At 37.4% G+C, this 22,027-nt stretch overlaps 1 protein-coding gene across 1 annotated transcript in view; it reads left to right on the top strand.

Moving 5' to 3' along the window:
* The window catches only part of LOC148035870 (uncharacterized), a 53,493-nt gene that overhangs the window by 7,681 nt on the left and 23,785 nt on the right, over nt 1-22,027 (top strand). Inside the window, exon 3 of the mRNA XM_087678854.1 lies at nt 11,168-11,374. Within this exon, the coding sequence (XP_087534980.1) occupies nt 11,168-11,374 (207 nt within the window). The remainder of the gene's footprint in view (nt 1-11,167; nt 11,375-22,027) is intronic.

Genomic DNA, 22,027 nt, shown 5'->3' with positions numbered 1-22,027 from the left:
CATCAACCACATTAGTAGAAATTCCAAGATAGCCAGTGTGATTTGCACTACATAACTTGGTTGTTCTAGCTATCCCCAAATTTTTTGCAAACTTTGTCTACACTAAATAAGGGGAAAAAAACTCTCCTTAGGTAGAGTAAATATGGAAAATAGAGGTATGGAAGGGACTATATACAACAATAAAACAAAGATATCATATACAAGGTTAATATACTATATCATCAATGTGTTGTATGATGAGTGATATTGAAATTCTCACTATGAGGTACCACTATGAGATTCTCAGTGCTAATGGGTGATCCTAAAATTAGTGTAAAGTGAAATATTATCATCAACATCAGCCTAAGAATAAAGGAAGAGTAGGGTTCCATCCCATGGTTGACTATCCTCCATGAGAAACAAGATAAGCTTTGCATTCCACATCTCTATGGAGATTAGGGGGTCTTACTCTTTCGTAGTGAGCCAAGCTACATATATGGTTTTTTGGTCATGATTGAACTATCTGCTTAACCACTTGATTAAACTTTGCAATAAGATCATTATGTCTAATGAAATGCCTAGTCTCATGTTAACAAAGTGTGGCATTTAGTATGCTATATGCACCATATTCATGCGATTCCTCTTTATCATAATGTTGCTCAAGTATTGCTTCACATCAATCATTGATTTGTTGTTGGACATCCTCACTGGCTTTGTTCTTTCCGTTATTTCTAGCTATTTCTACTCACTATCAATGTGCAATCCAAGTATACCTCCCATCACAAAAATGCTATAACTTTTCTCTCAATATGGGAATGATGAATTTTTTAGCTAAAAAAGAAGCTAACAAATAGTCTTTGAGATGAGATATCACACTTTACTTTAGAATTGAATTATAATATTTTGAAAATATTCTTTCTTTATTGTACAAAAGTCCATTACCTTGTAAACTCATTGTTTTGTCCTCTCAATTCCAAAGTAAGGTCTTTAAACCCTATAACAACTTGGATATGACCTCTAGGCAATGAGTACAACTTGCAATCATATGTGTAAACCCTATATAAACTCAAAAATATTATATAGCATATATACAAAAAAGTGAATAATTCTATCAAAATGACCCCTAGTATCTTGTTTCTTTATAATAACCTTTATCCGACTAGTAAAGGCCAAAAGAACCTATGAACAACATGTAATCCCTAAACTCTAGTCAGCCTTGTTTGAATTCTCTTCGCTTGAAATCTTCAAGCCTTTAATTTCTCCACTCATAGTATCAATGTGAGGGATAAACTTGTTGAATGGGCTCCCAATACGGGCCTCAAATCACCAAGAGGAGAGAAACGTTTCCCCTGAGTTAGTTGGTCGCACCCCTTTGGGATCTTCAATAATGTGAGGATCCCCAAGCTTAATCTACATTTTTTCTCTGTGGGTATATATGCGGCAAGAGCATTCTACTCTATACAAATGTAGATGAAATGCATTTCTCATTTTCTTTTCTCTCTTCCACTCTCTCTCCTTGCCTGTTATTTATTTCTACTTCTCTCTCTCTCTCTCTATGTTTTCCCTCCTTTTCTTTTCTTTTTCCCTCTCTCCCTGACTCCCTCTATTTCTCTCCCTCTTCTTATTCCTCTTCTTTATCACTATCTCTCTCTTCCTCCCTCTCTCTATGCATCTCTTCACGCTTCTCTCCTTATTCTTTTTCTCCTTCATAGGTTCCCTCCTCCTTTGCACTTATCTCATCTCTCTTCATGGATGGTGGTGGCAGTGGTGATGGTGGTGGCGCTCTCACTCTCGCTCTCTCTCTCTCTCTCTCTCTCTCTCTCTCTCTCTCTCTCTCTCTCTCTCTCTCTCTCTCTCTCTCTCTCTTTCTCAACCTCCCTTGCTCTAAGCTCTCTCCATTTTTCTCTCTCCCTTGTTCTCTCTATTTATCTCTCCTTCTTTCTCTCTCTATTTATTTTTATCTCTTCCTCCCTAGTCTCTCTCTACTTCTCTCTCTCTCCCTATCTCTATTTATCCATTCCTCCCTCTCTCTATTTTTCTCTTCTTCTCTTTATATATTTTAATTTTAATTTTTCTATATATATATATATATACATATATATCTATTTATATCTCTCCCTGCCCCCTTCCCTCTCTCTCTATATATATTCTCTCTCTCTCTCTCTCTCTCTCTCTTTAACTTTCCTTCTCTTGATTTTTTTCTATCTCTCTCCCTCCTCTTCTCTTTTTTCCTTTCCTCTGTCTATTTTCCTTACTTCTCTATCCCCCCTCTCTCTTTGTGTGTGTGTGTGTGAGTGTCTTCTTTTCTTTATTTTTCTATCTCCTTCCTCCTCCCTCTTTGTATTGCTCTCTCCATTTTTCTCTCCCTACCTCTGTTTATTTCTCTCTCTATATCCCTCCCTTCCTCTTTTTATCTCTTTGTTTCTCTCTCCCTCCCTCTCTCTATGCAGCTCTTCATAAACAAAAAGAAAGAGAGAGGGGAAGAAAATAGAAAAATAATGAGAGAAGAGAGAATGCACTTATCTCAAATCTTGAAGAATCCTTTTTTGCTTCTCTCCTTCTTCTTCTTTTCCTTCATCGGTTCCCTCCTCCTTTGCACTTGTCTCCTCTCTCTTTGTGGATGGTGGTGGCAGTGGTAACAGCAGGGCGGTGACCTCTCTCTCTCTCTCTCTCTCTCTCTCTCCCCATCATTTCATCAACAAAGATAAAGAGGAAAGCAAAAAAAGAAAAACAAAGAGAGAAGAGAGAATGCACTTACCTCAAGAAGAATCCCTTAACACTTCTCTCCTTTTTCATCTCCTTTAAAAGTTCCATCATTCTCCTTTACACTTGTCTCCTTCCTCTTCATTCATGGCAATGGCAGTGGTGACCTCTCTTTCTCTCTTTTGCTCTCTCTCTCTCTCTCTCTTTCTCTCTCAACCTCCCTTGCTTTGAGATCTCCCTTTCTCTTTTGTTGCTCTCTCCCTCTTTCTCATTTACAAACCTATAAAATACCACGTTCAAGTTTTGGCACTTTTTTCTTACATCATTGACACAGATAGCGACATTGCCTAATCATATAAAAAATAGCCATCGCTATGGCAATATTGCCTAATCATGTGGAAAATGGCCCTTTCTATACTTCCACTTTATTTAGTGGCAAGCATAAACTTCACCACTCATTGATCTTGTTTGTTAAAACTAGGCAATAGATATCCTTATTACAAGTTTTTTTGGAGAACTAGTTTCTTAACAAAGCGGCTACCATAAACACGTTCAATATTTCCTTATAAAAACTTGTAAGATTTTTTTTTTTCTAGAGAACCCTTATTTGAATGATGTAAGCTCCTTCCATGAAGGAACCATATTTTATTTGCATGTATTTTCATGTCCTTCATAAAGATATGCTTTTGCGTTCAAGAAGACTAATGCCACTGCAAACCATGGCACTTGAAGAAATTCATAAAGAAAATCTAGAACAACATCTGTGATGCATGTGGTCCTTGAGGTACTTATGAAAGTGATTTATTTTCACCAAAATACTTTAATTTATGTAAATTTATTGGCTCATGTGCTAGAGTGTAGGACAAATGCCAATTCATTACTCAAGTGAGAGACTATTAGCAGGTGCTTTTGCACTACTATCTTCCTATATAATAATTTAAATCTAGAAAAGGGATGATTTTGAGTAGTGCAGGAACTTTGACATTGTCGTGTCGCTACACGATGCAGTGTAAAAAACCCTAAAGTGCATCATCATCCAGCTTTCTTATTAATCTAGAGATTCAATGTCATCTTAGTCATTAGTGCTAGTGTCTATAGTATGGCTAGTTCCAAAATATTGGATTTTTGGACAAGGTTAGCCAATTTTTTATATTTTGAATTTATTATAAATATCCTAAAAAGCTATAGAAAACTTCTAAAATAGGATGACATGTAAAAAGCAAGTGGTTTTTCAACTAGTTTTGGGAGATCTCGTGCAAACTGAAGGGTCTTTTGAAATTGCATGGCGCATGATCGTAGTTTACAGATAGACATCATATTAGAGAATTTGGGAATCTCCTAAGTCCCACTTTCAAATAAGGGTCAAAGATTTAGCCATGTGACTAAATCTTAACACATGCTTCAAAGTTGGACTTGGAAAGAAAACCTATATAGTAATTAGGGTAGACTCCACTTTCAAGAAAGGGGAGAAGATTTTATATTGGCCAAATATTAACTAAATTGGAAATTCCCAAATTCCCTAATATATAGTGTTGAGAGAAAATAACACTTCGAATGGGGAGAAGAAGGAGTGATCTAGAAGAATTCTGATGAGGCATCATGGGGTGTTACCCCCCTTTCCAAGGTAACAGAACCATCAAATTTGCCATTTGAGCAGCAGAGGAGAAGCTAGTGTTTGGTGCGCGTTTTGGGCCTACCAGGGAGCTCCAAGGAGATCTAATGCTTGGAGATGCCTTCTGAGTAGTCCTAGTAGACAAGGATTCTGTTTATCTTCATAGGTTTTATCAATAAATAGTGCTTTGATTCATTGAGCTTTGCCTTTATCTTGTGTACCTCTTGTCTATTCTTTTTCTTCTCTTCTATATCATATTTTCTACTTCTTTCTATCTCTGCTCCAGGTGGATACTAACTTTCAACTAAAACCCCTTGGACATTGGTGAACTTGATTTGAAATGTTGTTGGAAGGAAAGACATGATGGGATAACCTTCAAGCATAAATTCTAATGATGTTTTGCAGCAGTTAGTGAAAAATATGAACATGCTTATGCAAGTACAACTACAACAATAGGTGATGCACACTTGAGCTCAAACATAAACTATTGTGATGAATGCTTTGCAAGCAGTAGAGCATGAGATGAAGTTTTTTAATGGTAGGAATCTATCTGTATACTTGCATACCTATGCTCAAAAGATGGAGTTCTTTGGGGTGGCTCAACTTGCATGGAGCCAGTATTTTGTACGGGTCACTGTATATGAATCGAAAGCCCAAGTTATTGAATTGTATACATGGGATGCTAATTGGGTAATTTCAAGGAGACACTCAGAGAAGAATTTTACATTGAAGATACCAATTTTATTCTAGAATCCAATAAGTGTCTTGTGGCTACAGAGTTATTAAGAGAATTTGAAAGTCGGTTTGAGCACTTAGATCTTTTAGAATAGCAAGCTCTTGCAAGTCAGAAAATTGAATTGTTTCTACAAGCGGTACATTCTGAGCTTTAAGAGAAGCTTGATGATTTGTTAGAGGATCAGAATACAAAAATAGGGCTGAAAAAAGAGTGGAGGCATGTTAAGGAAGCTCTTACTACACTGATGAAAAAGCATAGAAGAAGAGAAAGATTGCATGTATCTAGCTTGCCCACTGTTACAGGAAAAATAGTTGATGCATCCAATAAGCCACCTACTTCTGTGACTAACCTTATGATTTCATTTGTTGTTTCCACTATTAGAAAAGATGTATTAGATGAATTGGTCAAAGGCATGCGGGATCTTTAGTTGAAGGTTGCAAATTTGGATGAGAAAGGACAAGAGGAAAGGGGACGGACAACAACCCCTAAACCATGGAAAAGATGTATGTGTTCTCATAGTTTGTAGCATGAAAGGAAGGATTGTGCTGCTTATCAAGAGACCTTAGCATGATAGCTGATCTTTTGGAAAGATGGCAAGATCCATGCACAAGAAATAATATTATCTCCTTCTTTGAATTTTGGAAGGGGAAGTATGCAAAAGTTGTTGGAAGACTTGGCTATCCAAAATACGTATGCAGTTGTACATGCTTCTACTTTTGGTCTGCAATTGGATAGAATGCTTGGCCAAGTCCAAAGGCTACAATATGGACACATAATTTTCATGCAATTGAAAAGAGGAAAGTTAATGATAGTAAAATGTTTAATGTAAGGCAAGACATTCATGACATAAATGGTTGGGAATCACTGGTAGATGCATATTCAGTGTATGCATATTTAGCAAAGCTACAAAATATGGATCTACTTGTGGAAGAGAAACAAAACAGAGATGAATATCATGTAGGGATATCTTAAAGAGTGACAAGAAGAAGTGTGGAACAGCCTAAAGTTGTAAATCAGCCACCTCCTGAGCATGTTATGAAAGAGGTTGGGTAGGAGCATAAACAAGATAGTAAAAAAGAGGGCAAAAAGAAAGGCAAGTAGCCAAGATATAAGCTGTAGTATGATATTGAGATAGCCATGGATCTTAAGAAGGTTCTTGAAGAAAATACTTTAAACAGTCAGGTGGAATTCACTTGGGAAGAGGTGCTTGGCATTGCCAAGTGGGAATTTCATGAAGAAATCATTTACATAATTAACAAGAAGCATCAGTTTCTTGGTGATACCACTAGTGCGTTGTTGCAATTTGAAGAGGAAACTAGTTTTTTGGGCATTTGGATTGTTGAATATGAGAATGATATAAATTCTCATTTATCTATGCAGAATGTTGCTAATCAGTGATGAGGACAACATGTGAAAAAGAAAAAAAAGTGGCTGAAAATCCATTGTCTTATAGCAATATGCATGGTGGAGTAAGAAAAATGCAACAATATGGGGAAGAGACTCTAGGATTTATTCCTCAGAGTCATTACATAAGAAATCATTAGGTAAGGACTACCACTGAAATAGTAGTAAGAATAGGGGAGCCTGAAGCTCCTTGTGTTGCATTGCTTGACCAAGGGTCCAATATTAATGTCATCAAGAACTATTTGCACATGAGGCCTGCAAATAATTCTTCAAGGGAGTTCTATACTGCATGTCCTAATGTAAAATTAATGATTGATGATGTACAAGAAGAGCAACACTTCTTTATGCAAGATAATTCCTCATATACACTGATTTGGGATAGCCCTATATTACATGAATGTGTATGGAAACAAAGGTGCTTGATGATGATTCTACTTATGCAAGAGTCAGAAGCAAGGATGGAAGAAAAGCAGTCCAATTCCTCACAGTTTGTGTTAATCATCCTTGGAATCGAATGCTTCGAGGCTACAGTAGTGTTGTTCAGAGGATGCACTCGCCTCTTGATGGAATGAAGCATGCATTTAGTGCTAGTTATTCTTAGTTTATAACAAATGATTCAGGTTCATTTAAGCCTACAGAAGCTACATGCAAGGCTAAACACATATCTTTGGAATGGGCTACTAAGGAACTGAGAGCATTGGGGTTGTTAGTTTAAAATGAAGTCATTTCAGGCCTCTTTTATGGGTTGAATATTTAAAACACTATGGCTAAAATTTCAGCAACTATACATGTATAAAAGGAGGTTGAAAATATTGTTGTCGCTATGTTCTTTGGACATGTATGATGTTATAGCATTTTTTGCTCAGCATGAAGGATTACAATGGGCTAAAGCACTTGTGGAGATAAACTATAAGACGGTTGACAAAAAGGTGAAACTAGTTGCTTTGTCACTTTCACTAGAAAGTGAGGGTCAATATGAAAAAGTGTCAAGGCAAGCAAACTTACGGGATCCTAAAGATATAGGTCATCGGTTTACAACTGAAATATTACAAGAATTAAAAGTTAGTGTAGAAGGGCTTATTTTGCCTACTAAAATAGACTATTTTATGCAGATGTTGGCTAGGCATGGGAAAGCATTTGCATTTTAGCTAGTTGAAATAGGCTTTGCAGATCTCAATATTGTATCTCCTATGGTAATATTTACTATGCCACATGAACATGGAGCTTGAGGCCTATTCTAGTGCCTAAAGCTTACTTTCCAAAGCTAATAGACTTGCTAAATGAAAATATTCACATGAAGACCTTGGATCCTCTTCAGCCCCATACTCAAGTTTTTGGTTTACTTTGCCCAAAAAGAATGGGGCTTTGAGATTTATTCAAGATATACAACCGGTCACAAAGTGATCATAAGAAATGTGGGTGTAGATCTTATGGTTCATGAATTTGCAGAGGCTTTTGCAAGTGGAGCAATCTATTCTTTGGGTGATCTTTACTTGAGGTATGATCAATTTCAGCTTGCAGTTGAGAGAACAGGGATACTTGGTAGTAGAGTGGAATTCACACTTGGCGAAGTTCTTGGAATCGCAAAACGTGAATTTCATGATACAATCATTGATATGCAAAAACAAAAAAGAAAGTTTGATAGTGAAGTTTTGCAAGCATTGATGCAGGTTGACAAAGACATAGAGAAACAATTGAGAGAGACTATGATGATGCATGTAATGTCATTTTGGAGGAGGCTAATATTCGACTAAATGGGAGTGTAGATAGTAAGCTTGTTACTGTAATTGGTCTTATGGGCAGTAGTAAGCATAGAGAGAAGGCTATGTATAATGGGGATGTCCATCAACAAGTACATGAAGAAGAAGTTACTCATTTTATTCCAAGCAGTCATTATTCACAAACACATTAGCCTCATGCTACAACCAAGACAATTGTTAAAGTGGGAGAAACAGAGACACCTTGCATAGCTCTCTTGGATCATGGTTCCAAAATCAATGTTATGGCACACAATTTTTATGAAAATGGAGGTTGGCTGATTAATGTAGATCTGGGATGAAGCATGCGGGCAACCAATAATTCATCAGGGGATCTTCATGCAACTTGTTCAAATGTACTTGTAACTATTGGAGATGTTAGGGATGAATATCATTTTTTCATGCAAGATTCATGTAGCTATCAAGTGATTTTAGAGAAGCCCTATATTTCAAAATCAAGATTGGAAACAAAAGCTTTGGATGATGATTCATGGGTACGAAGTAAAGACAATACAAAGGCAGTACTATCTCTCACTATTTGTGTGAATAATCCTCGCAATTGGGATAGGTTGTGGGATAATCCTATGCCACCTAATGCAAGAGAATTTAAGGTGAGGATGATTCTTTAATCTCCAAAGGTACATGGATTCTTACTGAACTCCCTCTTTATATTCTAGTGGATGAAACAGTCCCCAGATATAAATCACCCACTCCTTTGACTTGACAAGTCGTATTATCCGCAAGGCAAACAAACTTCTTGACAAGAAGAGAATGATAATTGTGAAGCCACTGCGATTGGTATGTCATGTTTCCAGTGGCACCTGAATCAACGATGAATAGAGAACCATCATGAACATGAAGTACCTTTTCTGGAGAGATATCATAATGGACGAAATTGAGCTCCTGATGAGTATGATCATCATCAGTTGTAGTTTGTTGAACAATATAAGCTCGAGAACGTTCTTCATCATATCTGCGTTTATAACAACGACAAGATGGATGATCTGTATGTGCACAATAATCACAAGGAGGAAAACTTTTGGACGAGCGAGGTTGCTTTGTAGTAACTCCATGCTCCTTATCATATTGACGTGCCCAACAATCAAAAGCCACATGACCTTTCTTATCACAATAAGAACAATGTTTGTTAGGATAAGCAAGACGAGAAGATTTACTACCTGGATTAGGGCATCCACCCTGCTGAAAACGTGAAGCAGGACGCTTGTGAGCAACAAAAGCAGCATCAAAGTCCCTTTGTTCCCGAGTGACCAAAACAGCATCAGATTTTTCCAAATGATGCTCATGACGTTGAGAATATTCAATAAGAGATATACATGCTTTGTCAAAGTGGATATCATCCTTGTTAGACAAAATAGTGATGATATTGTCATATAAAGGATCTTTGATGGTATGAAGAAGTTGAGTAACAATCTAATTTTTAGCAACAGGAGCGCCGGCATCACCATGCTGATTGATAATGTCTTTAAAAGCCTCGATATGAGAGTGCATAGAGGTACCAACCTTATATTGAAGATTCTTCAAACAAGTTTGGAGATATAAAATTTCGGTGATCGATTTCTTCTCAAACGTTGAGATAAGATACTCCCAAATAGCATGAGAGGTTTCCAAATAAAAGACATCCAACATTTAAAGCCTATTCTAGTACCTCGGGCATGTTTGCCTAAGCTAATGGAGCTTCTGAATGAGAAGATCAAGATGCAGATTTTGGAGCCCTCTTTAGCTCCATATTCAAATTGGTGGTTTATTGTTCCAAAGAAGAATGGTTCTTCAAGGTTTATATAGGATTTACAACCAATTAATAAGGCCACCATAAGGAATATTGGATCTAGCCCGATATAGTGGATGAATTTTCCGAAGAATTTGTAGGCAAGGCAATTCACCCTATGGGATATTTATATTTAGGATATATGATCAGTTTCATCCTGCATTAGAAAGCCAAGATATCACTACCATGAAGACACTGCTTGGATTGGTTAGGATGTATATGCTTCCATAGGGAGCAACCAATTTAGTGGCACACATGATGAATGCTATGCATAAAGTTTTGAGGGAGTATATCCCTCAATTGACCTTACCCTTTCTTGATGATGTGATGATAAAAGGGTGTGATATCCATGAGAAGAATGAAGAGCTGAATGAGGAGGGATGTAGAAGATTTGTGCCTGATCATATTGTTGATTAGTGACAAGATTTTGAGCTATCTTGACGGAGTGCATTTGAATCTATGAGGAGAAAAGTTAGTTTTTGGAGTAGAGGAAGTATTGATTGTTGGGCACATGTGTAGACCATATGGAAGAAAAGTCAGTTTTTGGAGTAGAGTATTGATTGTTGGGCACATGTGTAGACCATATGGAAGAAAACCGCACGAGTGAAGATTGATGTCATAAGTAGGATGTCGGAGACATGTTTGAATGTATTCAAAGTGAGAATATTTTTGGATGCATGTGTCTTTTACTTAATATGGATTCCACATTTTGCTTATGTGGCTGAGAGTTTATATTAGCTCTTGAGAAAAGTGAAAGTTTTGGTGGGGTAAACAACATATGAAGGTAGCTTAAAAGTTAAAGAGCTTATTGATTTTAGATCCAACACTAAAGAGAGCAAATGATGAGAATGGAAAGCCTATCATTCTCACTGTGGATACAAATCCAATTAGCATTGGTTGGGTAGTGGGTCAAGATAATGCTGATGGGAATAGGTATGCCATTCGGTTTGGAGCAAAGGTCCTCAATGAGCTAGAATGACGGTATTCTCAAGTCAAAAGAGAGATTTGGGGTGTAGTGACAAGCCTTAAATGTGATAAGGAATATTTTATGGGAGCTCATGTAGTGGTAGAAACTGATTGTCTACCTATGTTGGACATGATAGTGAATTGCTCAACTCCCAATATTGTCATGTTACAGTGGATTGCATATATAAATTCCCTTAACCCTAATTCGCAGCATATTATTGCAGGTAGAGAAAACCCCATGGCTAACATGCTTTCACATGCAAGGCTTGAAGGTGAGGAGGAGTTGATGGAAGATGAAGAGGATGACATGATGGGTACTGAAGATGACTTTATGATAGCAGGGAATGAGTATGTAGCTATTGTTATTTCAAATACAGATCTGAAAACAAGTAGAACTATCATAAATGCAAGTACAATTGTCATTAATACAGGTACAACTATATAATAACAAATACATCAGGTACAATTGTTGAAACTAGGATTTCAACAATAAGAAATGAGCTTTCAACCATGAAGAAGAGATGGGCATTAGAGAAAAAGCATCGACAGTGTTATGCTTTAGTGAGAACACAACTTTTGGAAGAATTGTAAAAGGATGATTGATTGAAAATAGGCCAATATCTCAACCTCATGACAAAGAAGGCTAAGTGGTCTGAAATTGAATTCAAAAGCATTAAAAGAAAAGCTTATGTGTTTTTCTTGAAAGATGTATATTTATGAAAGAATGCAAGGAAAAATGAGTAGCTTTTGTATGTGTATTGGGGGATAGGGCTTCTAAACAATAGGTGATGGAGGAGTTTCATGAAAGCTTATGGGATGGACATAGAGGAATTTGGGACACATTTTCCAATATCAAAGAGAAGTATTGGTGGAAAAACATGTATAAAGATGTGGAGCATGATGTGGAATCATGCACTATTTGTCAGATGTATTTCATGGTAAAGCATAGGGATGGTTTACAACCACTTATTCATTGTCTATGCATTACAAATGGGTAGTTGATTTGGTTACTATACCTACAATTTTATGGAATATGTGATATCTTATGCTTTCACAAGAAGACTTGACAAATCAAGTGGAAGGTCGAGCTCTTAGTATAAAAACCACTTAAGCAATTTGCACATTCTTATTGAAAGAAGTCTTTTGCATGTATGGTTGTGTTGTTAAAGTGGTAATTGATAGAGGAGAATTGGATGTGGATGAGGCTCGTGACTTCTTTTCATGATTGGGTATCAAGTTAGCTTTAACTTCATCTTATTATCCTGAAGAAAATGGCAAAAGTGAAAGGGTCATCAGCCTATCATTAAGTCATGCAAGGACAGGATGAAAGAGTGGCCAAGAAAGTTACCCTTTGCTTTTAAATGGGTCGATTACAAGGTTTATGCTTGCTAAATTAATATATCAATAGCAGGCAATCATGCCTATTGAGGAGACTATTGCTACTTGGAGTGTGTTTGAATAGAGGGTCTGAATAGAGAAGAGTTGCTAGGCCTATGCATTACACAGTTAGAAAGAAGGCCTGAAGACATTGAGATAACCATGGAAAAACTAAAAACTACAAAAATCAAGAACAAGAAGAGGTTTGACAAGTGGCATAGACTTTGACCACAAGCTATACAGGAAGGGGACTGGGTGTTGGTTTCTGACAACAGTTTGGAAAATCAGCATAGTGCCAGTTGAAAGATGGAAAAGTGGTGGTTTGGTCCATCTATGGTAGGATTTGTTTTCGACAATGCTACATATGCATTAAATGAGATGAAGGGGAGCTACAAGCTCTACCCCGAGACCTACGGACCACTTATTGCTCAAGTGTTTCGAACCGAGCGGCCATGGCTACCTCTCACATAGTCGACACGCAATGCCTACCTTACGGGTGTAGTGAGCTTACCTTGATGCTTGATCGAGTACCCTCCTCTTTCTTCCACACCGGTAGCTCCACGATCCTTGAGGCAAGCTCAAGCAACCTCAATCCCTCTCCCATGAGCTTCATCCTCCATAGCCACACGCGAGACAAGAGAAGAGAAGAGAGGAGGAGAAGATGAAGAGAGAAGATGGAGAGCTTCTTCTCCAAGATCCCTCACTCTCACACAATCACTCCCTCACACTCTCTCAATCCCTCTCTCAAGCACAAGCAAGAAGGCAAGAAACAAGAGAAGAAGAAGAAGAAGCTTTGGCCACACACAAGAATGATCTTCTCATTCACTTTTTGAACTTTATATACATGCCCTACTTTTCGGTCATCCCCTTTTTTACATGGCCAGCCATTAGCCTAGTCCATTTCTCATTTCCCACTGCTCTAATCTATCATATTCCCAACTAATGCATAAAATTTGCACAGGAGTGAGCGTGGCGCTCTTTTACAAGGATTCGTGAGCGCTTTCACACTTAATGGTGCACTTTTTACTCTTTTACTTTCCTTGGGCGACTCTAAGACTTCTTGAGGGTCGTGCCCGTGCTTTTAATTTTTTCAGGGTTTGGTTACCAGTTAAGGTGCCTTTTTCTTCCTTTTGTCCAGCGCCTTTTGCTATTTCCTTTTTTCCATTTCTCGCTCCTCTGTGCTGCGGTAAACATGAGATGCATGGGAAAGCTCTAAGGATTCCAATGGGTGGCAAACATATTAAGCTCTTTAAATGCAAAGAGCATTCATTATATGAGTTGCATACTAGGCATGAACATGAGAATATGGAAGAAGAAGACGTAGAGGATGAAGACATTGGCATGGCAGAGGATAATTCTTCTAACATAGCATATCCATAAGACATTGGGACATGCCCGAGGATGTGCAGGTTAGGAGGGGGTGGATGTCTTCGGATTTTATGCTTACAGTGTGAAAAATAGAGATGTTATGAATCATGTAAGTCTCCATACTTGGTCTACAAGATCTTTAGGACAGGTCATAGGATAGAATGCAAGGGGTTATTTAAGTTTATTTTTATTTGGAAGTCACTAAGCTCAACAATTAACTAGGTTTGAGCATGGGACATGGAATAAGACATGTTAGTGACTTAGGTAACTGAAGAGTGACTCAGTAAAATGTGAGAGTTGTGTGGGAGTGAGCAAGGAGATCAACGTGATTTGCACTGCAAATCATGGGCATGAACTCTAGGGGTAGAGCTTGACCATAGGTGGAGCTACCAAGGGCATGCAACTGGAGTTCCATTAAAAAATGGTCTCTAACAGGAGGACAAGGCAAGATGTGTCTATTTTATGCTTTTTGGGAGAAGAGAGAGGAGCTATGGTGCTATCTTGAATAGAAAAGAACAAGGTTTCCATGACCAACAAGGTTTCTTCTTGTTTTCATCTCCATTCAGAGGGCTTTCTTGATGCCCAAAAGCTTGAATCTTGCCATATTATTTTATTTTTAAAAAATCTTAGGAAAAAATGAGATCCACTCAATATATTGGTACACTAAGCATGTCACTATTGATTTTTGACATCAAAAAGTGCTTAAAAATAGCCAAAAAATTAGAATTTCAGGAGAAAATAGACTTCCTTGAAGGCGGTAGTTGCAATCAATATAATTTTAAGTGGCAAAACTCCAAAAGTGCTTTAAAGACCCACCAAGTGATGGTTGGGAAATTTTCATAATTTCTCCACATGTCAAATGAGACTCCGGCAATGGGGGAATTTGAGACGAACGCCCATGAATTTTGAGAAGATGATTTGGATGCCACACAGTTTAATGGTAGTACTCGGAAGGCCAAGACCAAAAAAGGCTTCATTTGGGGGGGGGCCTAAAATTTTGATTTCATGGGGGGGGGATTGTTTTTTGCCCGAAAAAAAATGGCAATGGCGTCCTCCTGTGTAGGCGATGATTTGGGAGAGGGGGCCCCGCCTATGGAGGCTGAAAGCAATCCCCTAAACCGATTACATCCCTAACCTTGTGTGTTTCTTTGCTCCCTATCGCCAATCTTCGCACGTCAAATGGCTGCTCGGATGGCCTTATCAAAAACCAGTCTTTCTCTCTCCTCCCTCTCTCTCTCCTTAAGGGGCAGTTCATGCATATGAAGGATGAAGACCGGTTGAAGGATGCTTATCCGGTATGAACCGGATTGCTAAGTTCAAGAGGAGGCTGAGGAGAGATGTTCAGCATTGAAGATTTGCTACTGGTCGTTTTTTTGGTAACTTGGAAAAATAATTCAAAAAACCCACAACACGTAAAAAAGCGGTATGCCTCATTTTTACGAAGGAAATTTGTTTCTTGTTGATGTTTGATGGTTGAAATGGAATTCATATTATGGAATAATTTTTTTAAAGAAAATTATGATTCATGGTTGTGGTTGTATAACAAAGCTGAGGCATGAAGTTTGGCTTCAGTTAAGCTTTGTTTATGTGTCATAGTTCATGTTTTTTCCGTTTTATGTGAAAAATACATACAAAAATAATACCCTACACCTATGCAACGCAGCATAACCTAAACGTTAGAGGGAAAGGGTGAGGTTAAGAGATTAAGAGGGCTAAGAGAGTGTGAATCTTTGAAATAGTTGATTGTGCATTTCATTTAGAATTGCGATATTCCAGTTTAAGGGGCTAGTAGCACGAGGAATCGGTGCTTGTCTCCATACATCGAAGCATACGTTTAGTGAAAATCATGAAAGGGTTGTTTTTTCCACATCACAAAATTCTAATTTGTTGAATATTGTTTGTGCACTAGGATCATATGCACTATGCATGATGCATGACATGGTACCAGTTCTAGATTGCATAGCAATTGTTTTCCTAGGATATGACTTGTACATTGAGTGGAAAGGAGCCTTTGCTATAGAGCAGTTGTACGCTTTCCTTGGGATTTTTTGGTGAGGATTCATATATTCATGGATGGTACAAAACAAGAAAAGAGTGGAGTTTGTTGGGTTATGTTTTATATGTTGGAGCGATGCATCTTAGGGCCAATCCCCAAGGTGTAGGAGAAATGTAGTGGAGCCGCAGAAATCAGCTTCCTCATGTTTGTAAATATAGAATTTTATGTTATATGTTATGGGATCTCATATTAGCTACGAAAATATAGAATTTTCGTAGCTGATTATTGTAAATATAGAATTCTCATACCGGCCCATTTTAGGTCCCATAAAAAAGAATGTACGAAAATTTTATATTTACAATAATCAGTTCATAAAGCTAGTTATGTTGCTAAGCAGTTTTTTTTTGTGTGACACATAGAAATTTCTTACACAACACCTTTCAAAATAGATATAATGTTGTAAAGGGTCTATCAATAGGGGTCTTCATGCTTTGACCTTGTTGCTATATTTACTACATTAAATGTTGTCCTTGCATTCATCCCATCTTCATTCTCATAGCGTTCCTTAGATACCATGTTTGCCATTGGGTTATTTGCTCCTGCAATATGCTGAAATTTAGGGCTCAAAGATTTTATGTATGTAATCCATCAAAGCATAGCAATGTCCAGGGTAGCACAATTAGTAATCATACCCAATACCGGCAAACAATCATTCTTAATGACTACAGAAGTACCCATAAAATACTCCTTATCACATTTAAGGGCTATTACAACTTCCCATAATTCTCTTTTTACCTGTGGATACCTTCTATGTCGTTCATACAATACTTTAGCACCAAATCAAATTACATATATTTTTCCTTCCTCATCATCTTGCCCAATTTTTCATCTAATCTTGATTGAGCTCATATCAATAGTAATAATGTAAGCTTTTCATGTGAATAATCAATCTTTCTCAATGTAGGAGCTAATTTCAAGAGTCGCCTCAATTTCTTCATTGCTTTTTTATGCTTCCTTTCCCAATGAAACCTCTGATATTTTCTCAAGAGCTAATATAGAGCATTAGCTTCATGTGCAAAATGAGGGATCCATATCGAATAGAACACACATGCACCCAAGAATTTATACACCTCAAATACATTCATGCATATATATCGCATTCTATCAATGCCATCTATTTTTATTAGTGATGGTCTTCACCCACAAGGCCCACACATATGCCCAACAATCAAAACCTCTCAACTCCAAAGATGTGAATTTTTTCCCGAAAGAGTTAAATGGACCTCCTCTAGATGCATCAAAATCCTTTCACAATCCACAATACGGTCTGTAAAACAAACTGTCTGCAACCCATGAGCATCCATCTCTTCATTCTTTTCATCCACTACATACCCTTTGATTGGAACATCATCCAAGAAGGGCATTGTCAATTGTGGTATAAAATCCTTGAGTACCCTCTTCATAGCATTTGTCATGTGTGCCACTTAGTTCGTTGCACCCTGTGGGAGAGTACAGTGCATCCATACTAACCCCAACGGAGTCTTCATGGTTGTGATATACTTGCTCTCTCAATGCAAGATAAAATTGATCATACCCCGATGAAAGATCACCCAAAGAATAGATTTGTCTACCTACAAAAGCCTTTGCAAATTCATGAAGCATAGGATCTACACCCACATTTCTGATGGTCACTTTATTGACTGGTTTCATATCTTGAATAAATCTCAAATTCCCATTCTTTTTTGGCATACTAAACCAATGACTTATGTATAGGACTGAAGAGGACTCCAAGATCTTCATGCGAATCTTTTCATTTAGCAAATCTATTAGCTTTGGCAAGTAAGCTTTAGGCACTGGAATAGGCCTCAAGTTCCATGGTACATGTGGCACAGTAAATATTACCATAGGAGAGACAACATTCTGGTCCACACAACCGATTTCAACTTGTTGAAATAACACCATATTAGGGAATATGGGAATCTGTCATAAGTTTGGGACACATGGTCAAATCTTTGGATTTGTCATAATGTGAACATTACTACTCCAAATTGAGTGCTCTATAGCTCAATACATTCCATTTTTCAAGTGCTTTCCAATGATAGGTCACATCATATGGTTTTAAGAAACTTATGGACATGTTATCTGGGTGCCACTTTTTTTAGTATTCAAAAAATGGGAATTAGGATATTCCCAAACTCACTAATATTATGTTAAATGCAAATGCTTTCCCATGCCAAGCCAACATCTGCATAAAATAGTCTCTTTTAGCAGGCAAAAGAAATCCTTCTACACTAACTTTCAATGCTTGTAATAATTCAACAATAAACTGATGACCTATATCTTTAGGATCCCATAAGCTTGTATGTTGCCTTGACACTTTTTCATACAGCCTCACTTTCTAGTGAAAATAGTAAAGCAACTAGTTTCACTTTTTTTTTCTCAACCACTTCTACTTTGTCTCCACAAGTGCTTTAGCCCATTGTAATCCTTCACGCCCAGTAAACAATGATATAACATCATACATGTCCAAAGAACGTATTGAAAATTTTTAAGCCTCCTTTTCTACATATATAGATCCTGAAAGTTTAGCCATAGTGTCAGTAACATTCAGCCCATAAAAGAGACCTGAAATGCCTTCATTTTTAGATAACAACCCCAATGCTCTCAGTTCCTTAGTAGCTCGTTTCATAGAAAAGCACATAGCTTCCATAGGCTTAAAAAAACATGAATTGTTTGCTGTAAAAACTAAGAATAACTAGCACTAAATACATACTTCATTCCATTAAGAGGCGAGTGCATCCTCTGAAAAGCACTGCTGTAGCATCAAAGTGTTTGATTCCTAGGACGATGAACACAAATGGTGAGAAATTGGACTGCTTTTCTCCCATCCTTTCTTATAAATCTTGCACAAGTAGAACCATCATCAAGCACCTTTGTTTCCATACACATTCATGTAATATAAGGCTATCCTAAAATTATTGCGTATGAGGAATTATCTTGCACAAAGAATTGTTGCTCTTCTTTTGTGTCACCAATCGTCACTTTTACATTAGGACATGTAGCATAGAGCTCCCATGAAGAATTATTTGGAACCCTCATATGCCAACTATAATCAATGTCCATAGTCCATGCACTATTCTCATATAGTCCATGCTCAATGACATTAATCTCGGACCCTTGGTCAAGTAATGCAACACAAGGGGTTTCACACTCTTCTATTTTCACTACTATATCACTGATAGCCCTTACCTAGTGATTTCTTGTGTAATGACTTCAAGGAATAAATCCTAGAGTCTCTTTCCCATATTGTTACATCTCTCGTACTCCACCATGCATATTGCTACAAGACAATGCATTTTCAGCCACTTTCTTTTCCTTTTCACACACTATCTATTGATTAGCAACATTCTGCATAGATAAACTAGCACTTACATCATGCTCATATTTAGGCCAAATGCCCAACAAACCTATTTTCTCTTCAAATTGTAGCAATGTAGTAGTGGTATCACCAAGAAAGGGATGCTTCCTCTTAAGTATGTTAATGATTTCTTAATGAAATTCCTGCTTGGAAATACCAAGCATCTCTCCTAAGCTAAATTCCATTTGACCCATTCTTCATCAAGAACCTTATGAAGATCCATGGGTGTCTCAATAAAAGACTTTAGTTTATATCCTCGTTGCTTGCTCTTCTTTTTGCCCTCTTGTTTACTATCTTGTTTTTGCTCTTGCCCAACCTCTTCCATAACATCCTCATCAAGAGGAGCCTGTTTTGCAACTTTAGGTTGATCCACGCTTCTTTTTCTCACTCTTTTAGATGTCCCTACATGGTCTTCATCTCTCTTTTGTTTCTCTTTCACAAGTAGATCCACCTTTTGTACATTTTCTAAATATGCATACATTGAATATGTATCTACTGGTGATTCCAAACCAATTATGCCATGAATGTCATGCATTACATGAGACATTTTATTATTAGTAACTTTTTTATTTTTAGTTTCATGCAAAGCATGTGTTCATATTGTAGCCTCCTTTAGACCAACCATCACTTGGCCAGGCATTCTATCCAATTGCAAACCAAAAGTAGAAGCATGTATAGCCGCATAAGTATTTTGGATAACCAAGTCTTCCAACAACTTTTACATACCTCCCTTTCCAAAATTCAAAGAAAGAGGTAATCCCATTTCTTATGCATGGTTCTTGCCATCTTTCCAAAAGATTAGCTGTCATGCCAAGGCCTCTTGATAAGCAGCACAATCCTTCCTTTCATGTAGTAAACTATCACACCACATACATCTTTCCCCTGGTTTAGGGGTTGTTGCTCGTCCCCTTTCCTCTTGTCCTTTCTCATCCAATTTGTGCAACCTTCAATTGAAGATCGTACTTGCCTTTGACCAATTCATCTAGTACATATTCTCTAATAGTGAGAATAGAAGATACAACCATAGGGTTAGCCACAAAAGTATGTGGCTTATCGAATGCATCAACTGTTTTTCCCGTAACACTGGGCAAGTTAGATACATGCAATCATTCTCTTCTTCTATGCTTTTTCACCAGTGTAGTAACAAATTTCTTAACATGCCTCCACTTTTTTTAAGCCCTATTTTTGTAGTCTAATCCTCTAAAAAATCATCAAGCTTCTTTTGAAGCTTAGGATTTACCGCTTATAGAAACAATTCAATTTTCTTACTTGCAAGAGCTTGTTGTTTTTCAAGATCTCACTGCTTGAACCGACTTTCAAATTCTCTTAATAACTCTATAGCCACAAGACACTTATTGGGTTATAGAATCCACTCCTAGCAAGACTTGTGGGTAATCAAATTGGTGTCTTCAATGTAAATTCTTCCTTGAGTGTCTTCTTGAAAGCTACCCAATCAGCATACTACACATATAATTGAGTAACTCGGGCTTTCGATTCATGTATACACTAACCTATACAAAATACTAGCTCCATGCAAGTTGAGGCACCCCAAAGAACTCCATCTTTTGAGCATAGATATGCAAATATGTAGATGCATTTCTACCATTGAACAACTTCACCTCATGCTCTATTGCTTGCAAAGCATTCATCACAACAGTTTCTATTTGAGCACAAGCTTGTATCACCTATTGTTGTAGTTGTACTTGTATAAGCATGTTCATATTCTACACTAACTACTGCAAAACATCACTAGAAATTATGCTTGAAGGTTCTCCCATCATGTCTTTCCTTTTGACAACCTTTCATATTGAGTTCACCAATGACGAAGGGGTTTTAGTGGAAAGGTCATATCCACTCGGGATCAAAGATAGAAGGAATTAGAAAATAGGAGGTAGAAGAGAAGAAAAAGAATAAACAAGAGGTACACAAGATAAAGACAAAGCTCAATGAATTAAAGCACTATGTATTTAAAGAACCTGTGAAGATAAACAAAATCCTTGGTTGGGACTACTCGGAAGCAATCTCCAAGCATTAGATATCCTGGAGCTCCCCGGTAGACCAAAAATGTGCACCAAACACTAGCTTTTCCTCTGTTGTTTAGATCGCAAATGTGATGGTTCTGTTAGCTCCAAAAGGGGAGTAAAATCCCATGATGCCTCATCAAAATTCTTCTAGATCGCTACTTCTTCTTCTCCCCATTTGAAGTATTGTTTTCTCTCAACACTATATTAGGGAATTTGGGAGTTCTCATATAGTTTGGGAATTTCCAATATAGTTAATATTTGGCCACAAGATTAAATCTTATCCCGTTACTTGAAAGTGGAGTCTGCCCTAATTACTATATAGGTTGTCTTTTCAAGTTCCACTTTGAAGGATGGGTTAAGATTTAGCCACATGGCTAAATCTTTGCCCCTTATTTGAAAGTGGGACTTGGGAGATTCCCAAATTCTCTAATACGATGTTTCTTTATAAACTGTGATCACACGCCACACGATTTTGAAAACCCTTCTTTTTGCATGAGATCTAACCAAACTGGTTGAAAAACAACTTGCTTTTTACATGTCACCCTATTTTAGAAGTTTTCTACAGATTTTTAGGATATTTTTAATAAATTATATCCAAAATATCAAAAATAGACTAACCTTGTTCAAAAATCCCATATTTTGAAACTAGCCATACTATGGACACTAGCACTAATGACTAAGATAACGTTGAATCTCTAGATTAATAAGAAAGCTGGATGATGATGCACTTGGAGCCCCAAGAGGAACACCAAGCAAAAGGGGTTTCTACTGCAAGAAAATCTATCTTGTAACATCAACAAGCTTTTATTTTATTCTTTCGAGAACCAAGACAAGGAAAAGAACAAATCTTCATGCAGCATCATAGTAGATATCTCCCACGGATTTGATAGAATCAACCATA

The sequence above is a fragment of the Lygodium microphyllum genome, chromosome 5 (assembly GCF_053477565.2).
Source record: "Lygodium microphyllum isolate KBCC chromosome 5, Lygodium_microphyllum_v1.1.10, whole genome shotgun sequence".
Taxonomy (NCBI): domain Eukaryota; kingdom Viridiplantae; phylum Streptophyta; class Polypodiopsida; order Schizaeales; family Lygodiaceae; genus Lygodium; species Lygodium microphyllum.
This window is presented reverse-complemented; position numbering and strand designations above follow the sequence as displayed.